Raw genomic sequence first — 27,430 nt, forward strand, 5'->3', positions numbered from 1 at the left:
AATGAAACTTTCATTGTTTATGAATATCTTTACAGCTAGAAAACTTATTCAGAAATGATTTGAAGTTTAAAAAATTTAGTTGTTTTATAGCTAAATTGGAAAAGAGAAAATATTTTCATTTCAAAGTAATTAAAAATCTTAATATAAGCTGAAAATTGATTTTGAATTGAAAAATTATTCATTAAAGATCAACAAACTTTTATGTGCGAAGTCAATTTTTTAAAATAAATTGCCCATGTTGAATTAACACGTGGCTTAGAATTATGATAAACATATATGTCTGTCGGACTATTTACTTCATATTTCACATTAATTTACATGAAAATGATTAGAATAATAATGTGTTACGTGGGGTAAGCAAATATATTACCAAAGTGAAAATATATTAAATTCAGCCGTATATAAATTGCATAACTGTTTTCAAATAAAAATTTGGCGCCAATTTTAAAATTAATATATTTCTAACATATTTTATTGGTTAGTAAATTGTTTACAAGAACAATATATGTATAAGTTAAAAATAAAGAAAATCTATACTAAAAATATGATTCTGCCACATACAAAGTTTTATTTTAATTTTATTTCACTACCTATTATTTAATCTAAATGATATTTTTTTAACACATCATTAAACTTTTCAAATTAATTTATTGAAATATTCAATTATTATCCCATTTTTCAATTTCGATTACTAATCATATTAGCAACGATTGTTGTCTGATGAGAGCATCACTACCTTCTTGATTATTTAATTACATAATTTTTTTAAATTTTCCAAAGGTATCTTTTTAAGTTTGCAAATATTTCTTTACTCAAAGTTTGAACGCATCAAAGGATGAAATGAAAATTACAAAATTGTGATGTATTTTGAAATGCAATAATTTGAGTCTCTTAAACATTGAAAGGTCAGATCAAATCGCTATACAAATTTATGCATAATGAAATGTGATTAATCTATTGTTAAATGAAAAGAAGAAAGAGTTCACGTCTCATGGAGACACCCAGTTTTAATATTTAGTGCTTCTATTTTTCAAGTACTTTTGAATTATTGAAAAAGCATGACGTAAAATTAAATTTCAAAGTTGAAAATAAATCTTTATCTTACTATACTCAAAACACCTATTTTCATTTGTTTTGGTTTCTGAAATTGTCGTTTATGTAATAATAAATTTGTATAAGAGCTTAACAATTTCAAATAAATTTTAAACACACATCTACTAGCCAAGATGATTTATTTTATTGTTGATCGGAGAGAGGTGCACAGTGATTTATGTATTGATAACAAATATGGCATGCAATGAGCTTACTTCATCGCCAAATAAAAATCAAGTTACAGACGTCATAATTCTTTCTGCACTCTTACAAACATCACGTAGAAATCTGACCTCCCATCGGTTTTTAAATGGCGTTTAATATACTTTTTTTTTTCTTACACATTTTACTAGCTTTTATTTCTTATGTACACTCATTTTTTATTATTTTTCTCGTTTTCTTCTCCTTCAGTGCCCATAAATGCTTTCATAAAAAATAGATTTGTGTTTATTTTGATTTGCATTTTTTTCATTCATTTCATCTTAAGTAGAAAATAAAAAGATTTATTACAATGACTTTTCGATATACTTAACAATATTATATGTATACTCTATGGCAGTAGTGTCAGGTTTGCATGGTATGGTGCAGTGCACCACGAAAGCATTCGTGGAGGCTGCTGTCTATAAAAAAATATCTGACATTTCTTTTTTTGATTGAATTAAAAAATGCTTTATCACTTCAGTCGTGAGTTTCATTTCCTTTTCAAATAGCATCAACATTATTTTTTTTATTACTCATTTGGAGTATTTGAATTAAAAATATTTTCCATAATATTTTATTATAATTAATGTTTATAACAGATTTTTTGCCAAAATTAACAGTCTAAAGACAATTGAATTGAAAAAATATTTCGAATCATAATCAAAAAACTAGATCTATGATAGAAATCTGAACAATTATTAAAATCAGATCTAGAGTTATGATAATCATGTTAACCTATAATACATAAAAATACAGTAGCATGAATAGGGCTGTTTACAATAAGTAATCCTAAAAAATGGTTTTACATTTCACATCTTGTGAGTTCAAGTTTTAATGTGAAGGAAAATTCCATTTTTAATTGAATTGTTACAAAATATCTTAATTCTTCTTTTCTAAAAAATAATATACGTAATATTTAACAATCCCTCATTTGTTGTCAATATTCTCTCAATTATTAATAGTAAGTGATGAAATGCTGAGAAAGATTTAAATTAAAACGCATGCTCTTATATAAAAAAAGAGCAAATAATGCTCTTTATAATAACTTGAACTCTTGACACACTTTTCATGGTGGATAACCTCTACTTTTGCTTTCAGTTCATCTCATATTTTTCATACTCTTCTTTTCTTTATTCCACTCAATTCTAGTTTGTTTTTGTTCTTAATCGAGAAGATGTTCAAATATACGCAAGCATACCAAGAATTTAAAACTCTCCTCAAATATGCGCAAAATCCAGAGCATGATAACAAAACTGCAAACAAGTACTTTCTACTACGTTGCGATAATTTTCCGCATGTTCTATAGAGAGCGTATAAGAGAATTTTTTTTCTTTTCAGTAACTACGCACACATTTATACAAGGAAAATATTTTATATTGCATGACGGAAAAACGAAAAGTTAAACTGAATGTAAATGTGTACCTTATTAGAAACGCATTTATAAAATTATAATTTTATGAAAAAGCAATTTTTTAATTTTTTATTTCTAAACTTTTAAAAATTTCTGAATTTATAAAATTACTGTATTAAACATAATTAAGAGTTTAACGATTTAATTTGCGTTTAAATTACAATCCTTTGGGAAAATCTGCGTTAAAAATGTTCTTTTACTCAATTTTGATGAATCAAAAATAAGAAGAAAAAATTTTCCTCCGCTTCACAGAATTTTCATCACCAGTTTTCCGTTTGAAGCGTTGCGTTCACAACGACTGAAAAAAATCTCAATATTTTTTCCATATTTATTCTCTGGATTTAAACCAGATAAAAATTGTGAAATAGAAGTCAAAATTTCAATAAACTAAAGGAAATTTGATTTTAGTTGTTTTAAATGTTAGTTCAAACATCTTTTATTAAGGAGTGTTAGAACAAAGCAAAAAATCTATAGGTATAATATAAAGAGACTACTTTGAAATACAGAATTAATCATTGCAAATTCAGAATGAAAAATTAATTATAAATTTTTATAAATCATTAAACGACAGTTGATAGCAGTATAAAATAAATTCGGAAAATAATGGCGGATAAAACCAAAACTGGCGATTATTTCAATCGTCCTGAAAAACTTGGAGCATGGACAGGATTCAAACAATTTTTATGGAATCCTGAAACAAAGCAGTTTATGGGTAGAACGAGTGGTAGTTGGGGTGAGTAAATTAGTAATTTTTTTTAGTTTTTGTTTTCCTTTAATAATCCTAATTTTATAAATGCGTATACATATATGTGAATTATGTTAATTAATTACATTTTATATACTGAGTCTGATTATATAAATCTATTTTAAGAAGAAAATTTCTTTTAAAAAAATGTGCCTATCATAATTTTATCGAATCATTTAAAATGTGCTGTATATATTGTGCATTAAATACAATTTTCGTCTTGAATGATGAATAAATTTAAGTGAAAAATTTTTAATTATTCCAAGAAAAAAATGATATGCAGCATATTCGTGTCGTATAGGTGTGTTGACATGCAATTAACGAGTGGAATTCATGTGCAAAATTATGTTTATTTCTCCTGTATGTTAACTTAGTATAAAATTACATTTTTGAGAATTGATTAAAAATGTGGACTTTGCTTATTATATTACCTAATTAAAATCCATAATTTTCTGTGTATTCCCAAATTTTTTTGCTCATATTTTTTTCGGTATTAAAAATAGATCAACGTGAAAATTCATCGTCGCGGGAGAAAAATGTTTTCATTAATACGACCAATGTCGAGAAAATTTCTATTCATACACACTCACTAAGTATAAATCTTTGAACAGATAAAGGTCATGAATTGTAATAATTTTACGTCATGACTATCAGAATGGATTACCTATATAAATAAATTTATAAAGAAGAAGATAAATATTTTTTATTATTATAATATCTAACTTGATTCATTTAAATTAATATCAATTTAGTTACGCATAGTTTTAAATTTTTAATGCTTTTTAAATATGCACCAAATAATAATTTTATATATTCTATTAATTTGCAGCAAAAATCTTGATTTTCTACATCATCTTTTACGTTATCTTGTCGGCATTTTTCGTAGCCTTGTTTCTTATATTTACTTCAACATTAAAAGACGGCAGACCAAAGTATGAATTGAAGGAAAGTTTGATTGGAACTAATCCAGGATTAGGATTTCGTCCAATGCCTCCAGAATCAAACGTTGAAAGTACTTTGGTATGGTATGAAAAACAAAATACTGATTACTGGGTAGAAGAACTTGATAAATTTTTGAAAGGTAATTTGTTATAATACTATTTTTGAGTTTATTAAAGTTATGAAATATTTTTTATTATTATAAGGCTTCAATCCTAATGATGGTAAATCTCGTATTGATTGTAAAAAGAAGAAGCCAGATCAAGGCGAATCATGTGAAATAAATCTCAATGCATTTTCTCCTTGCACATCTGAAAGGAAATTTGGCTATCCTGAAGGGCGACCATGTATTTTCCTAAAGCTTAATAAGATTTACAATTGGCTTCCGGAATATTATAACCAATCATCAGAATTAGATCCAGAAATGCATGAAACGTTAAAGAGCCACATTAAAAGCAGAGAAAGCTCCAAAAAAGATTTGAATGTTGTTTGGGTATCTTGTGAAGGTGAAAATCCAGCAGATATTGAAAATCTGGGAAACAGTATCAGCTATTACAGTTTGGGATCAGAACAAGGATTTTTGGGAAATTATTTCCCATTTATGAATAGTGAAGGATACTTGCAACCTCTTGTTGCAGTTCAGTTTTCATCTGTGAAAAGTATGCCATTCATTTTATATTATTTTAATATTCAATAATAATTTGTTTACTTTATTTACAATTTTAGCCGGAGTTCTTATAAACATTGAATGCAAAGCATGGTCGAAAAATATTGTTCATGATCGAAGTGATCGTAGAGGTTCAGTTCATTTTGAATTGATGGTTGATGAGCCTAAATAAGGCATTTAACAGAACGTCTTAATTTTCGCTTAATATGAGAACGATCTTCATTTTTAAATAGCTTTAGCAAAATAATATTTATTAAAAAATTATGCGTATATGTGTTTGAGACTTTATGAGAAAACTATTTGAATCCTAAAAGGAAAATTAATTTGCATCTTTTGATAAAATGAACTAAAAATTTATAAAAAATCCATCAATCTATCTCGACGATATAGCAAATAAAAATTGTTGCTTTTTGAATGTAGGATGAGATTTTACAAACAATCTACTCAGTTAACTCATGTTGTGAACACATATATGATAATTGCGAAACAAAATTCAATAAAATAATAATATTTATGATAGAGAAATTTTCTTGTGACGGGATCAGTGTAGTTGGTTGACATTATTTTGTTGTAATAGTATTTATCAATTATTTATTACTGTAATTTTTCCGTCCTTTTTTTCCATAAGATATAGAAATTGTTTTAATTTTTCATGTAAAAATTAGTTAAAAATTTAAAACCTTTTATATTTTGTTGCATTATTTAAAAATTAATTTTTGTTTATTATTGTTAGATGTTTTAGGAAAGCTTATAAAAATTGAAAATTTCGTTTGTAATCGAAACTTTTGGAAAACAAATTGAATGAAAACTTGTTAATGAAAGAAATTAAAAGTAGAAAAATTAAAAGAAAAAATATATATCTAAACTCGAATGAACAATCTCAAATGATAGCAAAAGATTTACCTTATTATTCATGACCACTTTTCTGTAAGTACAAATCAATCAAAATTGTATAACAAATGGGTTCAACATATATTATAAAAATGCATCATATACTGAATTTTTTTATGAAAATTCTTATTTACTGAAAAATATATTCAAATAGTTTTGTCTAACGAATGATGTTCTAGGAAAAAAAACAAACATTTAAAACAACAAAAAGTTATTTAGTAGAGAAATAAATTCTAATTGCAAAAAAGTAAAATTATGAAAATTAAAAAATTTTAACTTTAATTACTAAAATAAAAAGTAAGAGAAACAAAAATATTTAGAATAGAAACACCATCGAGAAGTTCAGAAAATAATACATGTAGGTACTAAATTAAAGTAAATTAATGATTAGAAACAGAAATTTGTAGTATCTAGATATACTAACCAAATATTAAATTTTTTGACCCTAATACTTTCAAAAAATCTGAGCTTTCTTAACTAACGTTTAAATACATAACAAACTCAATTACTTATGAGATTCTTTTGCTCAAAACTCATGCGATGTTTTCTCTTTTCACTTTATCGTTCATATTTGTCTGTTATAAGAGTAATCATGTATTAATTTTTGATACTTTAAGGGAAAAAATTATTTATAAATTATTCTTTTATCAGTCAAGAAAAGACATCTTAACGAATAAAATGAGAAATTATGTGCCTACAAATTCTCTTCTGCGAAAGCTTTTTTTGCCCAATTATAACACACTACACTCAAAAACCTAACTTTATACTTTTACTAAAATATTAGAGATTTTCAATGGCTATTTAAATTTTCAACAAAATCTTGTTCGTTCGTATGTTCTTTCCTTGCTGCAAAAACTCAACTCAAGTTTAAACAAATATTGATCTCGAGAAGACAAAATACATTAAAGAAAATTAAGGGCAAGTTGATGTCCAGTTAATGATTAGTTTTAACGTATTTTTGTCCACTCGGGGAAACGTTATTGGATTCATCGGATTAAATAAACTGAATATTGGATAAACTTATTTGTAATATTTAATTAATATAATCCTTAAATTATGAGAAAAAATTTAAAGCCAAAATATTAGAATTAGTATATTAAAAAAGCGTTTGTATGTTCGATGCATAATGTGTTAAGACAATTCATAATTAGAGCTCAATATCATATTGAAAACGCAAAAACATTTTAAAAACGTTACTAGCAAATTTGCTAAATAAATCGAATTAGAACTATTCAAATTTAATTTAACAATAAAAAAAAAGTACATTTTTAATTTAAATAGAATTAAACAATAAAGATTCAGAGCTTTAATTACACTTTTTTTGGTTTCACAAACAGTAAATAAAAAATAAGTCTTGAAATTTCAAACGAAACGACATCCTTTGTCAACCAGTTCATTTTTGAAAATTTATGTTATGTGTAATTCACATAGCTCGATGCAAAAATAAATATTAGGCTCGAAAATTAAAAAAAAAAAAGTTAAAAAGCTATGCTAAAACTTCAAACTTTAAATTGAAAAATGGAAACTGCAAGAATCCTAATATTTTATACAAAACAGTAGTGTCACAAATTTTTTTTATTAGTTCAATACAATAGTTAAATAAAGAACGTTTACGAACCAATCACGCAATAAAATAACAATCTTTGACTAATTCTTAAATTTATTGTATTCAATTTCTTATAATGATTGAATTTTAATAAAAATTCAGCTTTCTTCAAAAAAAAAAAAGGGGTTTTAGAACTTAATTTTCAAATAGGTTTTGCAGTTAAAATTTATAATCGTCATTATTAGTTAAAAATTTGCGAATTTTCAAGAGACAAATCTAACAAACAAGGTAATTACATTAAACAATCATAAATTTAGATTATTTCTCAATACATTATAAACTGATATTTTTTTTTACTTCACTGCAAAGTTTAGAGACTTTGGTAATACTGATTTGCATAACCAGCCAATGTATTATTGTTTAATGAATTAATTTATTATTGTATGGAAATGTACCACCGAAAAAAGGTCATAATTCGATAGTTCTTATTTTATTATAATTTTTTGCATAGTCTGGCATAAATTATTGAACTAAAACAATTGACTCCATGACATTTTTATATGTCTTTCTTTTTATATTTTCTTATTCCTATTTTATGAGTTCTTTGTACTTGATTGTTTAACGTAAAAGAATAGCATATACAGTACTGCATATAAGAAATATAACAAAAGCCATTAGCACCATTACTTAATAGCTAACTCAAAATTTTTTTCATCTTATTTTGAAAACAATTGCCACTTATAATCATGACACTAAAACTCAAAGAATATTTGCTTATTTCGACTTAAATAAAAATTGGAATAGTAATTTACAAAATTACTCAAATTATACTGTTTACAATGTCAATTTATTATATAATTATTTAGAAGGGATTATACCAAATGATAGTAAGAATTACATTTGGACACATGAATTTGTAGTTTAAGTTTGGTTTGCATTATGAAGTTTTAGAAGACTTTTACTTTCGAGAAGTTTGGGACTTCAGAAAATTTTGAAGGTTATAAAATGGTAAATGAATTGTAAAAAAATTTCTTAGCTGTCATTAAAGCTTCAAATCAATGTACTATTCAGTATTATGCTCGTAAAAATAGTAACCTCGAATCATAAAGTATCATTAATTTGTTTCCTCCCAAATTATGAATGAGTAATATCAAAAGGTTGTAAAATATGAGATCTCGAATGAAATTAGCTTAAGCTGAAATTTAATGCCAATCCCAAAAAAAACCTGCCTTTTATTCCAATCACTTAAACAATTTAATTGATAATAAGCAACAATTTCGTTTGAACTTGTTAATGACTCTTTTCATAGATTAAACGTAACAATATTTCGATCTATTTTCACGGGCATCGTCATTTGAAATGTCAGAAAAATCATTAAATTTAATTATTAATTACATTTTTGAGAATGACGGACGTCTATGTTATTGGACCAATTTTTGACAAAATTAGACCAAGCCTTATAACAGGTATTTTGCTACCATGAGAAATAGAAAAAAAAATATTTCAATCTACTTTCAGATTAGTGACTATATGAGGTAATAATAATCTTCATGTAAGGTTTTCTTATTATAACTCGTATTTAGTGGCACGAAATTGATTTTTTTTAAACGATTTAAGTCTACCCGTACTTGATTACTTAAAATAGATAATAAAATTTATATTATAGTGATTTACGAAAGGTACGATTCATGTGAAAGAAATCAATTAATTTATTAAAAATGTGCGCACATAAGCAAATTAGTTTTTACAGGTGCGGTTTCTACTTACACAGGTTAAAATAAAATAAAAATTTGATTGGCATGTCTGGAGTAAATAAGATTAATCTAAACTTTACTTTCTAATAAGAATAAGACAAAATGTTGTCTTTAATTGATATATTGATATAATCCCTAGATTTAGTTATACTAATACATCATATTCAATTTTAGTTTCTGAGAGAAAATTTTCTTATTACAGTTCTGCAACATAATTTTTTATACCGCGTATATCCACACGCGATTCTTATCATCAGACTAATAAATCTTCATCGTGTAAGACCACACGTGAGCGACCTTCAAATTTAAAATATTAATTACTAGAATAATCCCCCACCAAGCATTGAAGGAACCTTATTTTACCATAATGGTATTGAAGTTCAAAAAAAAGATCAATCCATAACTTTTAACCAGAGCTCGAAGTCGATATGGTTGAAATCGGCTCAAGTCGACTCAAGCTCTGCTTTTAACTAAATAATATAATAATAAAAATGCGCAGAAAAGGACAAATTTGTAGCCCTCGTGACTATCGTCAATTGTGTCCCTAGTCCATTACTAATTTGAGCTTCTGTCCTGTTTCAACCAACAGTGTTCTCACACTCAAGATTTAATACTGGGCATTGACCATACTACACATGTACATCCTTGGATCTGGTGCAAGTAAAGTGTCGTGAATGTGGACTTTTGGGATTTATTTATAATTTATAATTTTGGCGTAATCAACATGTAGATTGGTGGTATCATTCTAAATTTACTTTTAAATAATTTTTTTATAACACTAAGATAATAAATGTTGAACCTTGAATTAAATACTAAAAAGCATAACTGAAGTTGAAATGTTTGAAACATTTATCTAAGTATTATAATGCTCGTGAGGGACCAATTTCTTAATCTGATAGTAGTCTTCATTAATGTTTTATTGTTGAATGATTTTTTTTATTATTCAACAAGTTTTCTATGTATATTTCCTCGAACTAAATCTCTCAATTTGCAGAAACAATTATAATTGTTACAATACGTATACATTAAGTGGTGTCCTTCGCCTTTAGTGCTTAAATTTTTATTCAATTTAAATACAAAAATAAAAAATAAACTAATTAAATATTTCTTTTTCATTTTCGACTATTTTTCATTTATAGGTTGAAAAATAGCAAATTGGAATCAGCTGGCAAAAGAGAAAAATAGAAGTTCGTGACTGAAAATATCGATAATTCTACATTTGGAAGTTTAAATTATTGTTATTATTGCAAGTCTAAATAAGTTTGCCACCAAGAATTGACATTGGAGTAGCATTAATTTTATCTGATTATGTTTTTCTCTTATTTCCTTAACAATCAGAAATGAATACGCAAGATTGTATTGGAACCGTAAACTAATTATTTCAAGAAGGTGTTCGTTTTAGTATTACCAGAATAAGGTTTATTTACGGAAGCATTTATCAATAAATTAAGTAGCACGAATTTTTAATAAGTTAAATAATTTTATTTCACTCCTGGAAACATATATGAGTAAATACAAACTTATTAATTGTGATTAATGTTGTAATATAGGAAATTTGATTGTTCGCACACGCTCGCCATTGCTTGATAATATCTTAGCGGCTAACCGGTATATGACTCATACGAAATCTACGAGCACTTGATGTGATTTTCTCGCTCTTATTTTAAAATGATACAATACCGTATATTTCTTACATATAAAGGCTTGTAAAGGTCAGCAACACTTTGTATCGAATTAAGATCTTTATGGGATTATTTCAATAGCTAAAATATTTTAAATGCAAATAAATCATAAATCTTTCAGTTGTGCCGCGCGACAACAGAGATTGATTATTGTACAGATAATAAATCAATATAACAATGATATTTGTTTTAATAGCTTCACGCTAGCTACATAAAATATTCATTAGAACCTACCCGGTAATTCAGTCACGATTTAGAATTACTCTTAATTCCTATTCGCGCCGTTTTTTTTATTTTGTTTTGGCACTTGAATTATGAAAGCAGGAATTTAAAATAAATTATTTCATAATTAACACTTTTATTAATATTTTTATTTATAAAAATTAGTAAGTAATAATTATGCAAAGATCCGTAATTAAAAATTATAAGCAAATCAGTTACTATTTAACTGTTTGAGCTTATTCTGTAAAGAACACTCAACATTTATCAAAATATTTTTCTCAATCAGTCGATATTGAACCAACATTGACTTAACTTTTGACAAATTCCCAGATTTTAACAAAACTATATCATCATCTAACTTAGTAGGATACAATTTTAATAGTATTTTCACACGAATTAATAAAGATTGAAATATCTTTATTTCAAAAGCATTTCCAAGATCTAAATTTGGTTTGAGCAATTCCTTCACAAAAATCTCATCGGCTTTCATCCAATCATCTAATTGTTCTTTGTTCATATTAAATACTCTTATAAATCCTAAAACTTCATTAGAAAGTTCAGGTGATATTTTATAGTTTTGAAGGTCACTTAATCCTATTTTTTTGAGAAGAGTCACACGATTTTCATAAAGAGGATCTGATTTGTTCAAATTTAATTTCACAAAAAGATCAGTGTTTGTATTTTCTTTAAAAACAAACCCATTGTGAACTAAAAAGTCTTCATTTGATCTATTTCCATATGAAATAGTTATTTGTTCGCCAGCCTTAAAATTTTTCATGCAAAAACTTTCAATTTGATGAGTTTCATTATTATATTGGGTATTGATGTCTCCATTTGTGTGATTAGCCATGTCCCACAAAATTATCAAAGCTGACTCATTTAGTCCATCATCCTTAGGTATTATATTCTGTCGAGTCATTACGCAGCTTACGGCCCAACGATAAAACTCGTACGTAAAGTTATCTCTTAATTCCTCCATAATTGAGTCATTTGTTGTTATCATCAAATATTTATAGAGAAAAGCATATTGAGCGGATATATATTTGACTTGTTTAATTGCCGATGAAAATGCTGAAGTTCCTTGAAGTTCCTTCATTTCAGTAGGTGTAAAGTAGAGAACAGTACTAAACTTATTTGGTAGAACATCAAAATACGGTTTAAATTTACTTTGATTATTCATGCGTTCAATCATTAAAGCAAGAGCCAGCTTAACATTCGACATATTTTCGAAAAGTGGGCAATCAGAAAATATTTTTTGTTTCAATACGTTTGGTATACTATTTTCAATTTTACTGTAAGAGAAGATCATGTTTTGAGGGATCTCTATAAAAATTTCTCCTTCATTAAGGCTTTCCTTTGATACCTAAAAATATTAATTAAATTAAATATTATTCATAATGATTGATAAAGTGTGATAAAAATTTACCAATCCAAGTCCATAATCTGGTATATCTTTCAACTCAATCTTGTCAAACTTAGCTCCTTCGTTTACACACCAGCCGATAAAATTTTCTATAGCTTTTTCCGATCGGGACGATTTAAATGGAACTTTGATTTCACTTTCAATTTTCATAATTCGCTCCAATAAATTGTAAATCTCATTATAAATCTCAAATTCTTGATTTGGATCATTGGACTTATCTCGAGATTTTACTAGAATTGCATCGGACAAGAGCTTTAATTCATTCCTCTTGTTTTGTGATAAATTTCCACGCGATTTTTCACTTTTCTTTCCCATTTTTTTATTTTTACTAAAAAAGGAGAAGATCAAAACAAATGAATAATTAATTTTTAGATCTATAAATTTGATTCATTTAGTAATTTAGATTACAGATAATTGTATCATCTTTTAATTATGTTTATTATTACTTACTTGTTATTTTCTTATTTATGCTTAAGAATTAAGAATTATCCACAATCAAATGTATTTTTATTTTGGGAATCGTAGGTAGGGGGATAACAATTCATGTAAAATAGAGAAAAACATTTATATCTACATTCTATCTATCAGTGTTGAATTTTATTCATATTAATAATGATATGTTACTAAGTAACGATTTCGAGTATTATTATTTGCCCTTGCTTTAAAAATTTAAATGTTACAAAGGTGCAAATTTGTGTGCGTAATGCTAGAGATCAGATACATTCTCTCCTAATTACTGATTGTTTATCAGAATTAATAATTCTAAACTTCAACTAAAATGTTTGTGTATAAATCTAATGGTTTTAAACTAATTTCTCGAAAAACTAAAGAATTCAGGCCGTCCGTATCAAATCGTAAATAACCGCTGCGAAGAAACTGATATCGTTCTGGACTAGGTATTTCTTTACTATGCTTAAGCATAGTATATTGAGCGACAGATGGGTTGAATCTAATGATTCTATATTTCTTATTAACAAGTCGAGCATAAATGTCATCATCTTCACCTCCCTAAATGAAATTATTAAAATAAGACAAATATTAATAATCCAAATTTTTCATACCCATCCTTGAAACATATTTGAAAATCCATTTATATGAATAAAACTATCTGAAGTCATTGCAATAGCACCTCCGAATAATCCATAGTAAGGCAAATTAAAACGAAAAATGTCAAGTGCTGAACTCATATGTCGAGGTCTTTCTGTACATGCATAAATATTTCCTAATCTTAAAGGCATCAAGTCAACATCCTGCATAATCAGACAAGGAAAATTTTCACGAAGTGCATACTTTGCACCGATATTAAAAAGTTTTGCTCTATTAAAGGCTTTTGAATCTGCCTGCTCGACAATAAAGATTTTGTAATGGATTTGCTGTTTTCTCAAATACTACAAATATAAAATTAATAATGAGAATATATCAATTGATCTTACAAGAGACAAAATTGATCTTACATTATGCATGTACCGAAGAAATGATTTCAATTGATTAGCTCGATTTCGGTAAGGAACAATAATAGCAACGGAAAATAAAGTATTACAGTTCTCAGGCCAATATTCTCCTATCATATTATTTAAAAAAATTAATATTATTTTATTACTTAAGTACCTAATAAAAATAAATTACCTCCTTGCTTTATTTCAGCTTTGTTAAGAAGTTCTGATGAAAATGGATCCTTGTAAAAAAATTGATTTTTTTCAAATAGTTCATCATAATTCTAAAAAATATAGTGTAGGTATAATGTGTATGTGTAACTTATAATTAAATATTATAATACTTACACAGTTAATTTTATCAGTAATACTAGAATTTTTAGTAGTTTTCTTTAACAAGTTATCAAAAATATCGTCAAGATTCAAATTCTCATAATAAATCATTGCAAATCTTGATGGCCAGATAAAATAAAGAAATAATGCTAAATAAAGTATATGATACTTATTAATTTGCAGTAATATTTGGTTTTTTAATCGCATTTTATTAAATTGAAAAATAGATAAATAAATTAAAGTAAACAGATATTTTTACTAGACAAACGGTTAAACGAATAAATTTTAAAAAGTTGGATAACCGTTAAGCAAAAGATGAATAACGTCTTTTAGAATTTTAAATATTTTGCTCCATAAACTATCCACAATAAAACACAAACTGTGTACCAATTCACAATAAGACAATTTAATTGAAAGTTTCAGAAAGACTATACTTTAATTTTTATAAATTAAACTGATACTTTAATAATAATGGCAAGCACGTCAAGGTGTGTAAAAATAACTTATTTATTCGTCATAATAACTTAAGGTTGAAAATAACAAAAAAATTTTTTTTTTTAATTTATATTCATTATTTTTTTCCAGCTTTAAGGACCGTGTGGTCTGTATCCATCATCCAGATGCTCCTTTGATTGAAGATTATCGTGCTGGTGATATGATTTGTTCAGAATGTGGCTTAATTGTTGGTGATAGGTAAAAAAAATTATTACATTATTCGTATTGTTACATTATTCGATGTAATCAAACTTTCAAGTTTGCTCGAATAGATTTTTACAATATAACTTCTCATCGATAATTACAAAGTTACTAAATTCCCTTTATTTTTGATCAAACATTAGTCTTTTGAGTGCAATGAAAAATCAATTTTAATTTACCTACAAGAAATTTTTCAATTAAATTATTTCCAATTTTCAGAGTAATTGATGTAGGATCTGAGTGGAGAACATTTAGTAACGAAAAGAATTCAATAGATCCATCTCGTGTTGGCGGTAATGAATTAAATATTTTAGTTAATAATTTTAAAAAATATTTAATTATATATTATTCACTTTAATAGGTCCTGAAAATCCTTTACTAAGTGGTGGAGATCTATCCACAATTATTGGGCCAGGAACAGGAAGTGCATCATTTGACTCATTTGGATGTATGTATTTCATTAAAAAAAGAAAATATTACAATTTTTTATCGATAATTTAAATATAAATATGCTTAATAGCTGCAAAATACCAAAATAGACGAACAATGAGTAGTTCAGACCGTGCCTTGATAACAGCATTCAAAGAAATAAGTTCGATGGCAGATCGCATTAATCTTCCAAAAACTATCGTTGATCGAGCCAATAATCTTTTCAAACAAGTACATGATGGAAAAAGTTTAAAAGGAAGATCGAACGATGCAAAAGCGTCTGCTTGTTTGTATATAGCATGTCGACAAGAAGGGGTCCCTCGAACGTTCAAAGAGATTTGTGCCATTAGCCGTGTTAGCAAAAAAGAAATTGGAAGATGCTTTAAATTAACACTAAAGGCTTTAGCCACTTCCGTGGATCTTATTACAACTGCAGATTTTATGTCACGTTTCTGTGCAAATTTAGTCTTACCAAATTATGTTCAACGAGCAGCTACTCATATTGCGAGGAAAGCTGTCGAAATGGACATCGTTGCTGGACGATCTCCCATTTCTGTTGCAGCAGCTGCGATTTATATGGCATCACAGGTAATTTTAAAAAATGATTTCTTTTTAATATTAGTCCTTTTTAAATCGGATTTTTTTAAGGCTTCTGAAATGAAGAAAACACACAAAGAGATCGGAGACATTGCTGGTGTTGCTGAAGCTACAATTCGTCAATCATACAAATTAATGTATGGCCATGCAAAAGCCCTTTTTCCAGATGACTTTCCTTTTGCAACACCAATCGAACAACTTCCTTTGTTGTAGACAATTTATCATTAAGGTTCCTTTTTTCCAAGTTTTAATGAATACTTTATATTGCCTATTTTATAAGTAAAAGTTACTTTTAAGAATGTAAAGGAATTTAACGTTATTAATAAAAATGATATTCTCAAACTCGACAAAAGTCTTGATATTATAGTTGTCACAAATTTCAGATTTGTTGTGTGTAGATTTATTTTATTTATTTACAAAAAAATTAATTTCATTATTTTACTTTATTTATTGTTCTTTTTTTTTTCTTGATGACAATCGATTCATTTTTTCTGTATACCTAAATGGAAATTTCACTTAACTTTAAAACAAAACTTTACGCAAATTTAAATTTAAAGTTGTTCATTTCCAGTTTATTTTAAAAATGTTTATTTTTAATAATTTCTTATTAAAAAAAATCAGCTCAAACTAAAGTTTAGTTAGTGTTCTTTATAAGGATCTCTAAATTTTCATTTTTTTTTTTGATAACAAAGAAATGTTAAAAAAATCTTTCATAGTACTGATGACGAAGAAAATGCAAATGAGCAACTCTAAATATTAATAGTATAAAATATAAATATACCTAGTTCGGTCTCAAAAATGATAGTCACGTATGTGTATATGAATAAAACTCAATCTTGCTTATCAAAACAATTGTAAAAGAACTGTAGTTTAATGAAATTTACCAGTAATGCATATATTGATCACATTTATACATTAGCTTATTTCTACCGTTGTAACGATTCATCGACTCGTATTTATTAGAAATGTATGAAAGTTTTCATGATAACAATGGATATGAATATAAAAATTTCTATTATGAGTTTGTCGTTCAGAAAAAATTATTAGTGAGCCTTGAAACAGTGTTGAATAATAAAAAAAAGTTACAGTTCAATTTTCAGCATTAAAAATGTATTATAAACCGCGAATATTTCCTCATTATTTATGTTCATTGTGTAAATCTGCTATTTTGATTAGTAAATTTTCAAAACATATTGCTATTTGTATCAAACCAAATAAGGTTCCAAATTATTTTTATATAATAATTCTTTTTATATAAAATAATTAGCTTACGACAGTTTATAATAATGTGGCCGTTAGAGATTCAGAATGAAAAATTTTCTTAATTCTAAGTAATTTCGTCAATTACTATCAAATTTAATGTCTGATTCTTTTCTTTCTGTTTAGTTAATAGATAGATTATAGGATTATTTTATTCTTTTGATGTATGTCCCTTAATATTTTGATTATGAAGTATGTCACTAGGACTAGAATTTTCATGATAATGATTAGATTAAAGATTATTATTAAAAATTACTGTATAGGAATATCTGATTCGTGTTTGATGGATAGCTTATCAGCCATCATTCCTAGAACCTGCTCAAATTTTGTGTGTCGCTCTTCAGTTGGTGCTAAAGCTCCCTTACTCCCCCAAAGAAATTTGATGTGAAATTCGGTTCTAAAAATATACAAAATAAAGCTAAAGTTTAAACGTATAATTTAACATTTTACCGAAAAGCTTCTTCCAACAAAGTGTCGACACGACTGTGCTCGCTCATGACAATTTTAGCATTTTGCCTATAAAGTGGTAAATTGTTGCCAAATCCTCGAGCTGCATCAAGATGCAAAAACAGAATACCAAACCCAAAATCCTGAGTAGTTGTCTCTAATGGTGTAATACAGGCTTTAATTAAAGATGATTGTGGAATTGATGCATCTATGAAGAATTAATAATTAATTATTTATTTGCAATGATATGCTGTCAATATAATATTAATATTACCAAGCAAATCATCTATTGTGCGATCCTTTATTAATATGTATGGAAGAATATGAGGAATAGTGGTATTTGGAGCTTGAGGATTCGAACAATCATTCATGCTTTTTAATATTGGCCTCAGCTTTGCTTCAAAGTTAAATGCACTATCTGTAAACTTTTGTCTAAGCAAATACCAAGTTCCTTCTAATTTTTGAATCTGTGGCATACATAAGCCAAGCATAATTGTGCTGAATGCAAACAAATTTCCAACAGATGTTTTTGCATCTATTGCAATTTGAATCCATTTGTTTAAAATTTCAGCTCGTTCTTCATCTGTGGGGCAAGTCAAAATTGTTACTGCTACTAGTAATTTTAGGCACTGAGTCCTCTCTATTAGATCGCGTCTAAACTGTTTTCCATGCTCGAACATTATTTTTTCTAATCCTGTGATTTCTAATGGATTTTTATGTTTCAAATCTTCGAGATTTCCTATTAGGGGGAAAAAGTTTTGTCGTTACATAATAGGTTAAAGTTAAAGTTTCTTACCTAAAATAAGTTTTATATCAACTCGTGTGATTGTAAGAGCTATAATTCTTGGACTTGTTTCACTTATCATCATTCGAAACGTTGTTAAAGTTCCACTGTCCAATGGTTTGAAATCGCTACATGGCAATAAAACTGTATGAAAATTGTCAACATCAAAATTAGACATCTGCTCTATATATGGAATTTCCATTGATCTCAAAGTTTCTTCCGCAGCAATTGGATCAATGTCTGCGAAACTTTTTAAAGTTATAGATGACATAGAATTTTGCATAAAACGAGGATTTTTTATAATAACTCCACATCGATTTTGCAAAATTTCTTCACCAGTTGGTAAACTTTGAGCAGAATCTCCACTTCCATTTCCAGAATCCGAGCCACTAGCATGATATGAGGCCACTCGATGGACGGGATCATCTTTCCCTCTATCTTTCACTGGTTTCGGAGGCGGAATTTCTTCATTTTTATTTATAGAAGAATTACTTGTATCACGACTTAAACTAGATGCTCTGGGTGGAATTTGTCTTCCATTATTTGTGATTTGATTACGAGGAAGTGAATTACTTGTAAATCGTAAGTCTTTTACAATATTTCCAGTAGCTTTTGCATTGAAATGATTTCCATTAATTACTCCATCAGCACTATGCTGGTTTTGGTCAACTGTCATTTTTAATTGTATGTTTGGTTCATGATTCTCATCGCTATTCTTTAAAATTGCATCTGTATTTGTACAGTTTTCAAGCTGCATTATGTTAGTTTTATATGAAGTTAGGTCCCCATTTCGAATAACACCATCACCACTGTTATGATTATCGGAAGTTAGAGTACGTTGAATTTGTGACTGAGATGGTGTTAAAGATTGAGACCTTTGTTTTTTAGATGGTAAACGAGGAGGTATATCACGTTTAGTTCGCGGAGGCGATGACATTGGACTGCGATATGTATTGGTTTGGTTAAATCGTGATGCTGAACTGGGCAAAGGAGAAGTTAATCCACTTCCAAGACTTGAATTGCTTGAACTATATGGTATACCAAACTTACTGGCGTAATATGATAAAGGACATAAACGGTTACATGGAGACTGTATGCGAGCACCTTAAAATATAAAAAATAATGAAAAAAGAAACGTCTAAATAACTTTTAAATTGCTAAGAAATAAAATTGTGGAATCATACCTGATGCAGCTGAGATCGCTTTTCCAGAGCCAACATAGAAAGTTATCAAATCTGGCACAGTATCAAAGGGTTCATCTTCAAACTGATATTGTATTCTAATAAAATCAATAAGACACAGTTTTAAAAATAAATAAAATCTTTAAACAATTTAACAAATTTTACCTTTCGTAAACAGTTTCTGGTTGAAGGACAAGCTAAAATTCATGATTTAATTGTTTTTAAATAAAAGTTCTTTCATTTTTCAAAATTTTAGCAGATTTTAGAAATAAATGCCAGCAATTTGCAAATTTCTTATAAATTAATAACTTTCAGTTTTTAGTAAAACTTTTTACACAAAAAAAAAATTCATTCGAACAAAAGAAATTTCATCCGGATGAAATTATTGAATAATAAAAGCTTTCGTCATTTAATGATTTTTGGAATTCAAATTGTTTTTGAAAAAAATTGAAATGTTCAATTAAAAGTTGTTTGAAATTAAAAACCATTAGGTACTTAGGTAATTCATGAAAATCTTATCCTCGTCAATCGAACATAGTGTATTATTGAGCTCTCTTTTGCAAACAAGTTTAGAAATATGCGCTAAAAATTAGAAAGATTTACCTTATTAATAACAAAGTGAAGTATCTGATGTTTTCCTTTACAGGACAGTACATAATTTCCAGGTTGTGATACACAATCTCGTACTATAAAGTCTCCCTCAATTTTAAGTATTTCTTCTGCTCGTTGCCTTGATATCGGGCCATGATACCAAGCGTGAGATCTCAAATCCCTTGAATCCAATGCAAGTTCCCATTCCAATGCTTTTTTTAAAGCTAATGCATCTTGTGATGATTCAAGTAAAGGGGAAGAGCACTCCTTAAAATTAAGATTTAAAATATTAACAAAAGAAAAAAAACTTTCAAAAATTGAGCTATCGTACCATATTAATAATGTCGCACAGGCTTTTACTATGGTCTTGTTTTTTTACTCCTAATTCTTCATACCTTAAAAAAGGAAAATAATTTTTCATATTAGTTTTAGTTTATTTTACCTTATATAGGTGTCACGGAAAAATTAAAATATTTATTTCTTTATAAATGTACCTTAGTCATATGACAAATTTTGTTTTCTTTTATACTTTCTCTATGTGGTTGATTATTTAGGGGTTTTCGAATTAAATTTATAAAAATTGTTCAACTTAAATTTCTTAGATTTATTTTCCTGAGAAAAAAAAAAACATTCACCCACCCAACTTTTTCACTATATTTTTTAGTATGAACTTTTTTGTATGAACTGATTAATATATTTTATTAAAAAGTCTTGTTAATACACTCCCTTTGATCCTCCTGAATTCTTTAACTTTTTTTAACCAGAATTTATTAAAAATATTATATAAAAAAAAGATTGTATGTAAATACAACTGTTTTATTCAGAAAACATCCCAAATCTAATGGTAAGAAGGAAAATGGTTTGAAGGAACTATTATTGATGTGTGTGGGAAAATACAACCACTTCATTCCATTCATTGGAAATAGCACGTATATGTAGCTGTTATTTTGCACCCTACCAAAACAATGCTGGTTTATGCGTGTTAATTTATATTAAAAACTGAATTTATGGAGAATGGATTTTGTGAAAGGTAATAGAATAAGTATTAAAATAAATGTGCAAATAAAAAATAATAAAAATAAATAAAAGGTGCATTTTAAATTTACAAAAGGTAAATAACATTTTCGTGAATGAAAGATTTCCAGTGTTGGAAATGTTATTTTTCTAAATATCGATTTAAAAACCCTCATGCGCATGATTCGTTTGTATGATAAAGCTATTCCAGTCATTTGTTTTCCAAAACGTTTTGATTTTGAATTGCCAGTAAAATATATCATCTTTTATGTTGTTAAATTTAAAAATTTCCGAAAAAAAAGTTTGACGAAATAATGTACATAAATATAAGCATATTAAAAATAATAAAGCTAATTTTAAAAAATCACAAAATATGTTTGAACAAATTTAAATTTCAAGATTTTTTTGAGATTTTACCTCGTTTTTCTTAATTTTAAAATTTTATCTCATCTGTGATTACTCTTTTATATCGCTAAGGTTATTTGGTTTGGTAAACACAGGCATCAACACTGTTTTTAATTATTTCACCAGATGACAAACTATTTGACAAAAAAATATATCCAAGAAAAATTTAAGTTAAATACTTACAGCAAATCAATTTCACCATGATTGACTTCAGTTATATTTGAAAATGTGGTACTTCTTTGGGAAATTGGTTTAGAAAAATTTTCTAAATAAAAAAAAAAAAAAAACATTTTATCAACGTTTTAGTTATCTTTTATCTAAAAAAATTTTATATGTACTTATTGGTATACAACATAATGTTCTTTTTTCAAAAAAGACGTTCATCCTCTTTAACACGAATTCAAACGATAGCAAATAACTATTCAACTCTGCTTTCTACTAGTTTTAATCATTGATTAAAATTTTCTTATTTAAAATAGCTTTAGTTGTGCATAAGTAAACGCTTTTGAAAAATCAATTATCATATTTGAAACCTATCATGAATTATTTTAGACATGTATTGCTAATACCTATTATCACATGTTCAGAATATTTATCTTAAAATGCATTTAACAACGATTTAATTTTTAAATTTTTGCTTTATCGATAAATATTTGTTTTTTTATGGAACGTTATTTTAACTAAAGTAATATAATTAACCTACCTACTAATGCTGACAAACTTGCAATTATTCTTGAACGATGTGATGAATTGTTAATACCTAATTGTATAAAATCTATTTCTTTATAACTTAATAATTCTTCAACAGCTTCAAAATATTTGAAATTATCTTCATATTCACTTAAGTTGAGTCTTTGAAGCCAATCATGAATATTAATAGTTTCGTTGATTATAACTTTTCTCTTCTTTCTTTGTGATGCAAATCTAAAACTCCACGCCATACCTGTGTAAATAAATTAATTAATAAATTAAACTTAGATAATTTACAAATCACAATTTTAAACTATTTTTTTTTCATTCTATCGTGATTTTAATTTTTTTATTTCTTAACGTGAAAATCAAACAACGGAGACAAACATTAATTTATCAAAACCCCTGTAGACAGTATAAAATTTTTCATTCTTTCATCAGCTAATCAAAATGAATGGCGAGTCTAATGAAGTGAACGGAAATGAAACAATGATTGATTACCAAAATACCGGTTTGATATTAGAAAAGAATTTTTTCAGTGCACTTTTGAGACTTTCCGCTTCTAATTTTCTGTTATTTGTTTTACGATAAAGCAATGTGACAAATGTATTATCATTATTTCCGTTTTGAGTTAATGAAAAATATGTCAGTATATTTTTTATACCTATGTGTTTTTTCAAAATCCAAAAAATAATGAAATTCTTAAATTTTTTGAATTTATAAACATTTAATAGGAAATCAAATTAATTTGAATTGAGAAAAAATATATTTAACTTTAAAGGAATTCCTTGATGAAATTTTAACACTATCATCTTTGAATATTCAGATTTTATGGAAATTGCCTTCTCAGGCTTTGTATATATGTTAATGTTTCTTATCTACACAAAACGACCTCCTAGGAAAAGAAGAGAATATTTTAATGGTACCATTGTTTTCAGCAGAAAAATGCCAATAAAAATTCCTTATCGAAAAATGTGTTTTCGGCTCCTGCTTTATTTTATAGACCACTTCGCATTTTCCGACAAAAAACAGCAAAAAAAAAAAACTTTCTCGTTAAAAGCAATTTGCAGAACAAAATTTATTTGTTCATGTGATACGTGCACGTGTATGTATACAGCAATATGTGGCTTTTACGTATTGCTCGCTTTTGGATACAAACTACTGATTTATTCAACGTTTGCCACTTAATTTTTCAAAAGTACCATTAAGTGCTTTGTTTTGCGGTGGTGTGATAAACTTGTCGCTCGTTAAAGCCAAAAGGTCCTATAAATTAATTTATTCGCTGCCTTTTTGTGAGGTGTTGAAAAACTTTTTACTTCTATTTCTCTTTCTTCTGTTCACTTTTTTGATTTTTGAAAGCGCAAATTGAACTATATCCATAAATTTCCTTTTATTGAATAATTACGCATGTTTTTAATTAAAAGAAGGAAAAGAAAATAAATAACGAAAAAAGTTGAATAATGAAAAAAAAAAATTCTTCAAACCAATTGTTCACTGATGCTTCAAGCATAAAAAACTAGCAGTAAAAATAAAAATATTTTCCTAAACAAACAAATAATTTTTCAGAACATAAAACCTTCACCCTTCACGTTCAATTCAATACAGACATTGTTCAGCTAAGCTAGATTCATGCCACTGCTTTTTTTATTTCAGGCGACAGCAATTTTTTTATTTACAAACATTTATATTTTTCTTCCATTTTTTCATTCACTGACTTTATTAACAGGACTTCAATCACAAATCAAACTTTCTTGACGGCTCATTTCAATTGTCAATCTTATCATCATTGAACTTGATATTTAAATAATAAAATTGAGATTCTTTAGAACTCGAGATATATTTTTTAATAAATTTTATTAATAATCAAATGCTTATTCAAAAATGATGATTGCCTGGCCTTCTAATTAAATTATTCGAGCATTAATTTGCTTCACAAGTTAGATTTTCAACCCGTTTAAAAATTTATGACTGATTGAAATTTGCAAAAAGTAACAAGTTTTCAAGGAATTGCTATTTTAACTTAGTTTTTAAATAAAACTCTTAAAAGGTTTATGATTGAATAAAAAGGCACAGCCTTCGATGGGTTGGCTTTGAAAAAATAAATCATTGTATGAAAGCTTTTGATTATTCTCTTATTATCTTAAAAAAGTATTCTTCATATTTTAAAATAAAAAATAAATTACTGAAAAATTCAATTTACTCGTTTATGTCATATGTATAATCTTCAAAGGGATAATTTTTGCTAAAGTGATGAATTGTGCTAGTCGCATATGTTTTATTATTACCATGAAGATAAAAATGAAAATATATGTGACAACGCTATGCATCTGATGATAGTGAAAAAAATTCGGAAACAGAAGACCGAGAAATAACATTAAAATATGAAAATGTTTTTCACATAACAAAGCATGATGAAGAAACATGTTGTTAAGTTTAATGGATTCACGACACTTTAAGAAGAGAATTTTGATTGTCGTTTCACATCACTATCTTATTTCTCATATTCAGAGCCATTAGTGATGGTTTGGCATGTTCTGATTTCTCTTTTTATCTTTTTTGATACCACTTTTCTATCATACTTATTGTCATTTATCGTTGAAAGTTATTCTAAAGTGTTGAGTAGTTTTAGATTTATGAAGATTTATAACTGCTATAAAAATTGTTATATCAAAAACTTTGATTTTAAAATATTTTTATTTATTGTTTATTTACCTATTTTTATATAAGATTATTTTAAATAATTTCGATATTTCTACAATGTTGCTTTATAAATCTCATTAGTGCTAAGTCCTTAATGAGATTTAACTCTATAACTTTTGTAAAAAAAAAAAAACAACATAAAATTATTTAAATCTGCTATTTACATATAAAATTATTTCGGTACAGACACACAAATTGTCGCATTAATTCGAAAAATCTCAAAATTTATGAATATTTTTTTTGTGCTGCTCTACACGTTTAAAAACTTGCGTATATGTGTTGTTTGTATTTCATTCATTATTTTTGGTGGTCAAAAAAACTGCAGTCAGTTCTTTATTTGACTGTAAATATTGAATAAGTATTGTGATTTATTCATCAAATGAGAAAACGAGTATAGATGTGGTCTTTTAAAAATCACGTAAGCGCATTTTTCGCACGCAAAATTATAAAATATTAAGAACTATTTAATCAATGAAGATCATGTTTAAATCATGATTAAACAATTCAAAATCCGAAAATTTAAATTCATCCAATGAATTTACATTGAAAATTTCTCCTTTTCTAATTAAAATACTTTTTCAATAGAATTTTTCACATTTATAAGAAATTTATAATATTTTTGATTATTTTTACTTCAAAAGTCAATATTTAATATTTAATTAAACGATTAAAAAAGCGTTTAAAAATGCTGTTTTTTCCTCAAAAAATATCAATGTGAAAAAAAAACATCCAAAAACATTGTATAAGATAGAAAAGGTGCTAGATAAGTTAAGATTTGAGGTATGCTTTGCCGATACCGGGACCCAGACCGGGAAAAACTCGGGTCCCGAGTCCCGAAAATTTTCTGGGACCGGGATTTCGGGAATGCAATTATAATAAGGATGTATGTTAATATAACGTAATCAAATTTTTAAAAAAAAAAAAAAAATTATTCGAATTCTACTGGCCTAATCTAACAACGCTTTGAAAAAATTAAACTAGTGAAGTATTCTCAGCGACAGTGCAAAGACAAACAGATATGGACAACTTTTGTTTTTTTCTTTCAGGAAAATGCGTTAAAAATGTTTAATGTATTGATTTTTTGTGATCTTTTACAGATTTTTTTGCACGTTTTATTTTCAGGTTTTATTTCAGGAATTTTATTAGTAGAAATTAACAATTTGTAAGCAAATTTTGACCGAAATTTTTTTATGATTTTTAAGGAAAACAGTTTTGATTGATAAAAAAAACTTCTTTTATTTTCGAAGTACCTTGTAATTTAAATATGTTAGCGAATAAGATCATTTTCAAATATACTTGGGGGAAAAAATTCAAGTTTAAATGTGGAACGGAGATTTAAGTGATTCAAAATACATATCTATATACTTTATAGCAATGTACTTGTTGTATATAAGGCGTCAATTAATTTCGCATGAAAAATCAGTAGCATAGTAATGAAATTGAGAAACTCATTTGAATAATAAACCTCCCAGTAATTCGTAATTGAAATAAATTATTAAATCAATTTCTCATTGTTTTATTTTTGTTTTCTTTCTCTCTCCCACTCTTCTTTTCCTGTATAAATTGCGATCAGAATTGAGCTCGTTTGAAATGAAGTGCTGTTGATATTTTGCTCAATTAAAAGTTTCATATTCAATTCCATTAGAATTAATTAAAATGTATGAGATTGAAATTGTTTTTATACTCTCTCCAATCTACACATTTTTTGATAGCGCCTTAGTAAAAAATAAACATCTATAATAAAGTGAGAAGAATTTCCCGCTTTAATTATCTTATCCCTAGAGCAACATGTATTTTAATGGAAAAATTATTATTGTTTATATTAATAAAATTCTAAACAAAAAGGAAAAATTCCGAATAGTTGAGAAAATCACATACTTTGACTTTTGGTTTTATTTAATTTGCTCCCAGACTTCCCCATTTTGACACAAATTTAACACAATTAACTTGATCAAATTATTATTTTTAATTTCGGTAAATGAACATTTCCATATAAATCAGCATTGTTACTAAATCCATGCACTATTATTTTCAATAATCTTTTTTTTAAATTTTACGTCTATTCTTAAACTTGATCAAACGTACTGATCATAATAATAAACAAACACAATACAGAAAAGAAATAATACTTGTTTGTGTCTTTAAAAAGATATTTGTAGTTGGAATAGTGTGAAATCTGTATTTTAAATATACAACATATAATACTAAATTATTAATGATTCTTAACTAAGTAATTTAACAATACATTGTAAAAAATAATTAATATTTATAAAAGAACTTCTTCTAAAAAAAACCAA

At 26.8% G+C, this 27,430-nt stretch overlaps 5 protein-coding genes across 5 annotated transcripts; 2 read left to right on the forward strand and 3 right to left on the reverse strand.

Moving 5' to 3' along the window:
* Window positions 1–2,964: 2,964 nt before the first annotated feature.
* On the forward strand, window positions 2,965–7,605 carry LOC139098836 (sodium/potassium-transporting ATPase subunit beta-2-like). The gene is made up of 5 exons (XM_070651174.1): window positions 2,965–3,178; window positions 3,276–3,437; window positions 4,279–4,530; window positions 4,595–5,047; window positions 5,115–7,605. The coding sequence occupies exons 2-5, from the start codon at window positions 3,308–3,310 to the stop codon at window positions 5,225–5,227; spliced, it is 948 nt and encodes a 315-aa protein (XP_070507275.1). The 5' UTR covers window positions 2,965–3,178; window positions 3,276–3,307; the 3' UTR covers window positions 5,228–7,605.
* Window positions 7,606–10,387: 2,782 nt separating this feature from the next.
* On the reverse strand, window positions 10,388–13,151 carry Setd3 (SET domain containing 3). The gene is made up of 3 exons (XM_070651168.1): window positions 13,024–13,151; window positions 12,577–12,901; window positions 10,388–12,513 (listed from the first exon to the last, which is right to left on the reverse strand). Exons 2-3 carry the CDS (start codon window positions 12,886–12,888, stop codon window positions 11,362–11,364), a joined length of 1,464 nt encoding a protein of 487 aa, XP_070507269.1. The 5' UTR covers window positions 12,889–12,901; window positions 13,024–13,151; the 3' UTR covers window positions 10,388–11,361.
* Window positions 13,024–14,579, reverse strand: beta4GalNAcTB (beta1,4-N-acetylgalactosaminyltransferase B). Its single transcript, XM_070651169.1, has 5 exons — window positions 14,355–14,579; window positions 14,200–14,290; window positions 14,028–14,134; window positions 13,635–13,961; window positions 13,024–13,581 (listed from the first exon to the last, which is right to left on the reverse strand). Exons 1-5 carry the CDS (start codon window positions 14,544–14,546, stop codon window positions 13,336–13,338), a joined length of 963 nt encoding a protein of 320 aa, XP_070507270.1. The 5' UTR covers window positions 14,547–14,579; the 3' UTR covers window positions 13,024–13,335.
* Window positions 14,580–14,673: 94 nt separating this feature from the next.
* Window positions 14,674–16,413, forward strand: TfIIB (transcription factor IIB). The gene is made up of 6 exons (XM_070651170.1): window positions 14,674–14,827; window positions 14,925–15,032; window positions 15,255–15,328; window positions 15,397–15,483; window positions 15,556–16,052; window positions 16,113–16,413. Exons 1-6 carry the CDS (start codon window positions 14,811–14,813, stop codon window positions 16,272–16,274), a joined length of 945 nt encoding a protein of 314 aa, XP_070507271.1. The 5' UTR covers window positions 14,674–14,810; the 3' UTR covers window positions 16,275–16,413.
* Window positions 16,414–16,723: 310 nt separating this feature from the next.
* LOC139098848 (breast cancer anti-estrogen resistance protein 3 homolog) lies at window positions 16,724–27,201 on the reverse strand. Its single transcript, XM_070651191.1, has 11 exons — window positions 27,012–27,201; window positions 22,447–22,686; window positions 21,927–22,008; window positions 20,656–20,719; window positions 20,337–20,591; window positions 19,899–19,930; window positions 19,737–19,831; window positions 18,565–19,656; window positions 18,043–18,507; window positions 17,772–17,976; window positions 16,724–17,718 (listed from the first exon to the last, which is right to left on the reverse strand). The coding sequence occupies exons 1-11, from the start codon at window positions 27,052–27,054 to the stop codon at window positions 17,574–17,576; spliced, it is 2,718 nt and encodes a 905-aa protein (XP_070507292.1). The 5' UTR covers window positions 27,055–27,201; the 3' UTR covers window positions 16,724–17,573.
* Between the last annotated feature and the right edge of the window lie 229 nt (window positions 27,202–27,430).

This window comes from Chironomus tepperi, unplaced genomic scaffold, assembly GCF_022539635.2.
Source record: "Chironomus tepperi strain 1889 unplaced genomic scaffold, CSIRO-AGI_Ctep_v1 contig_454, whole genome shotgun sequence".
Taxonomy (NCBI): Eukaryota; Metazoa; Arthropoda; class Insecta; order Diptera; family Chironomidae; genus Chironomus; species Chironomus tepperi.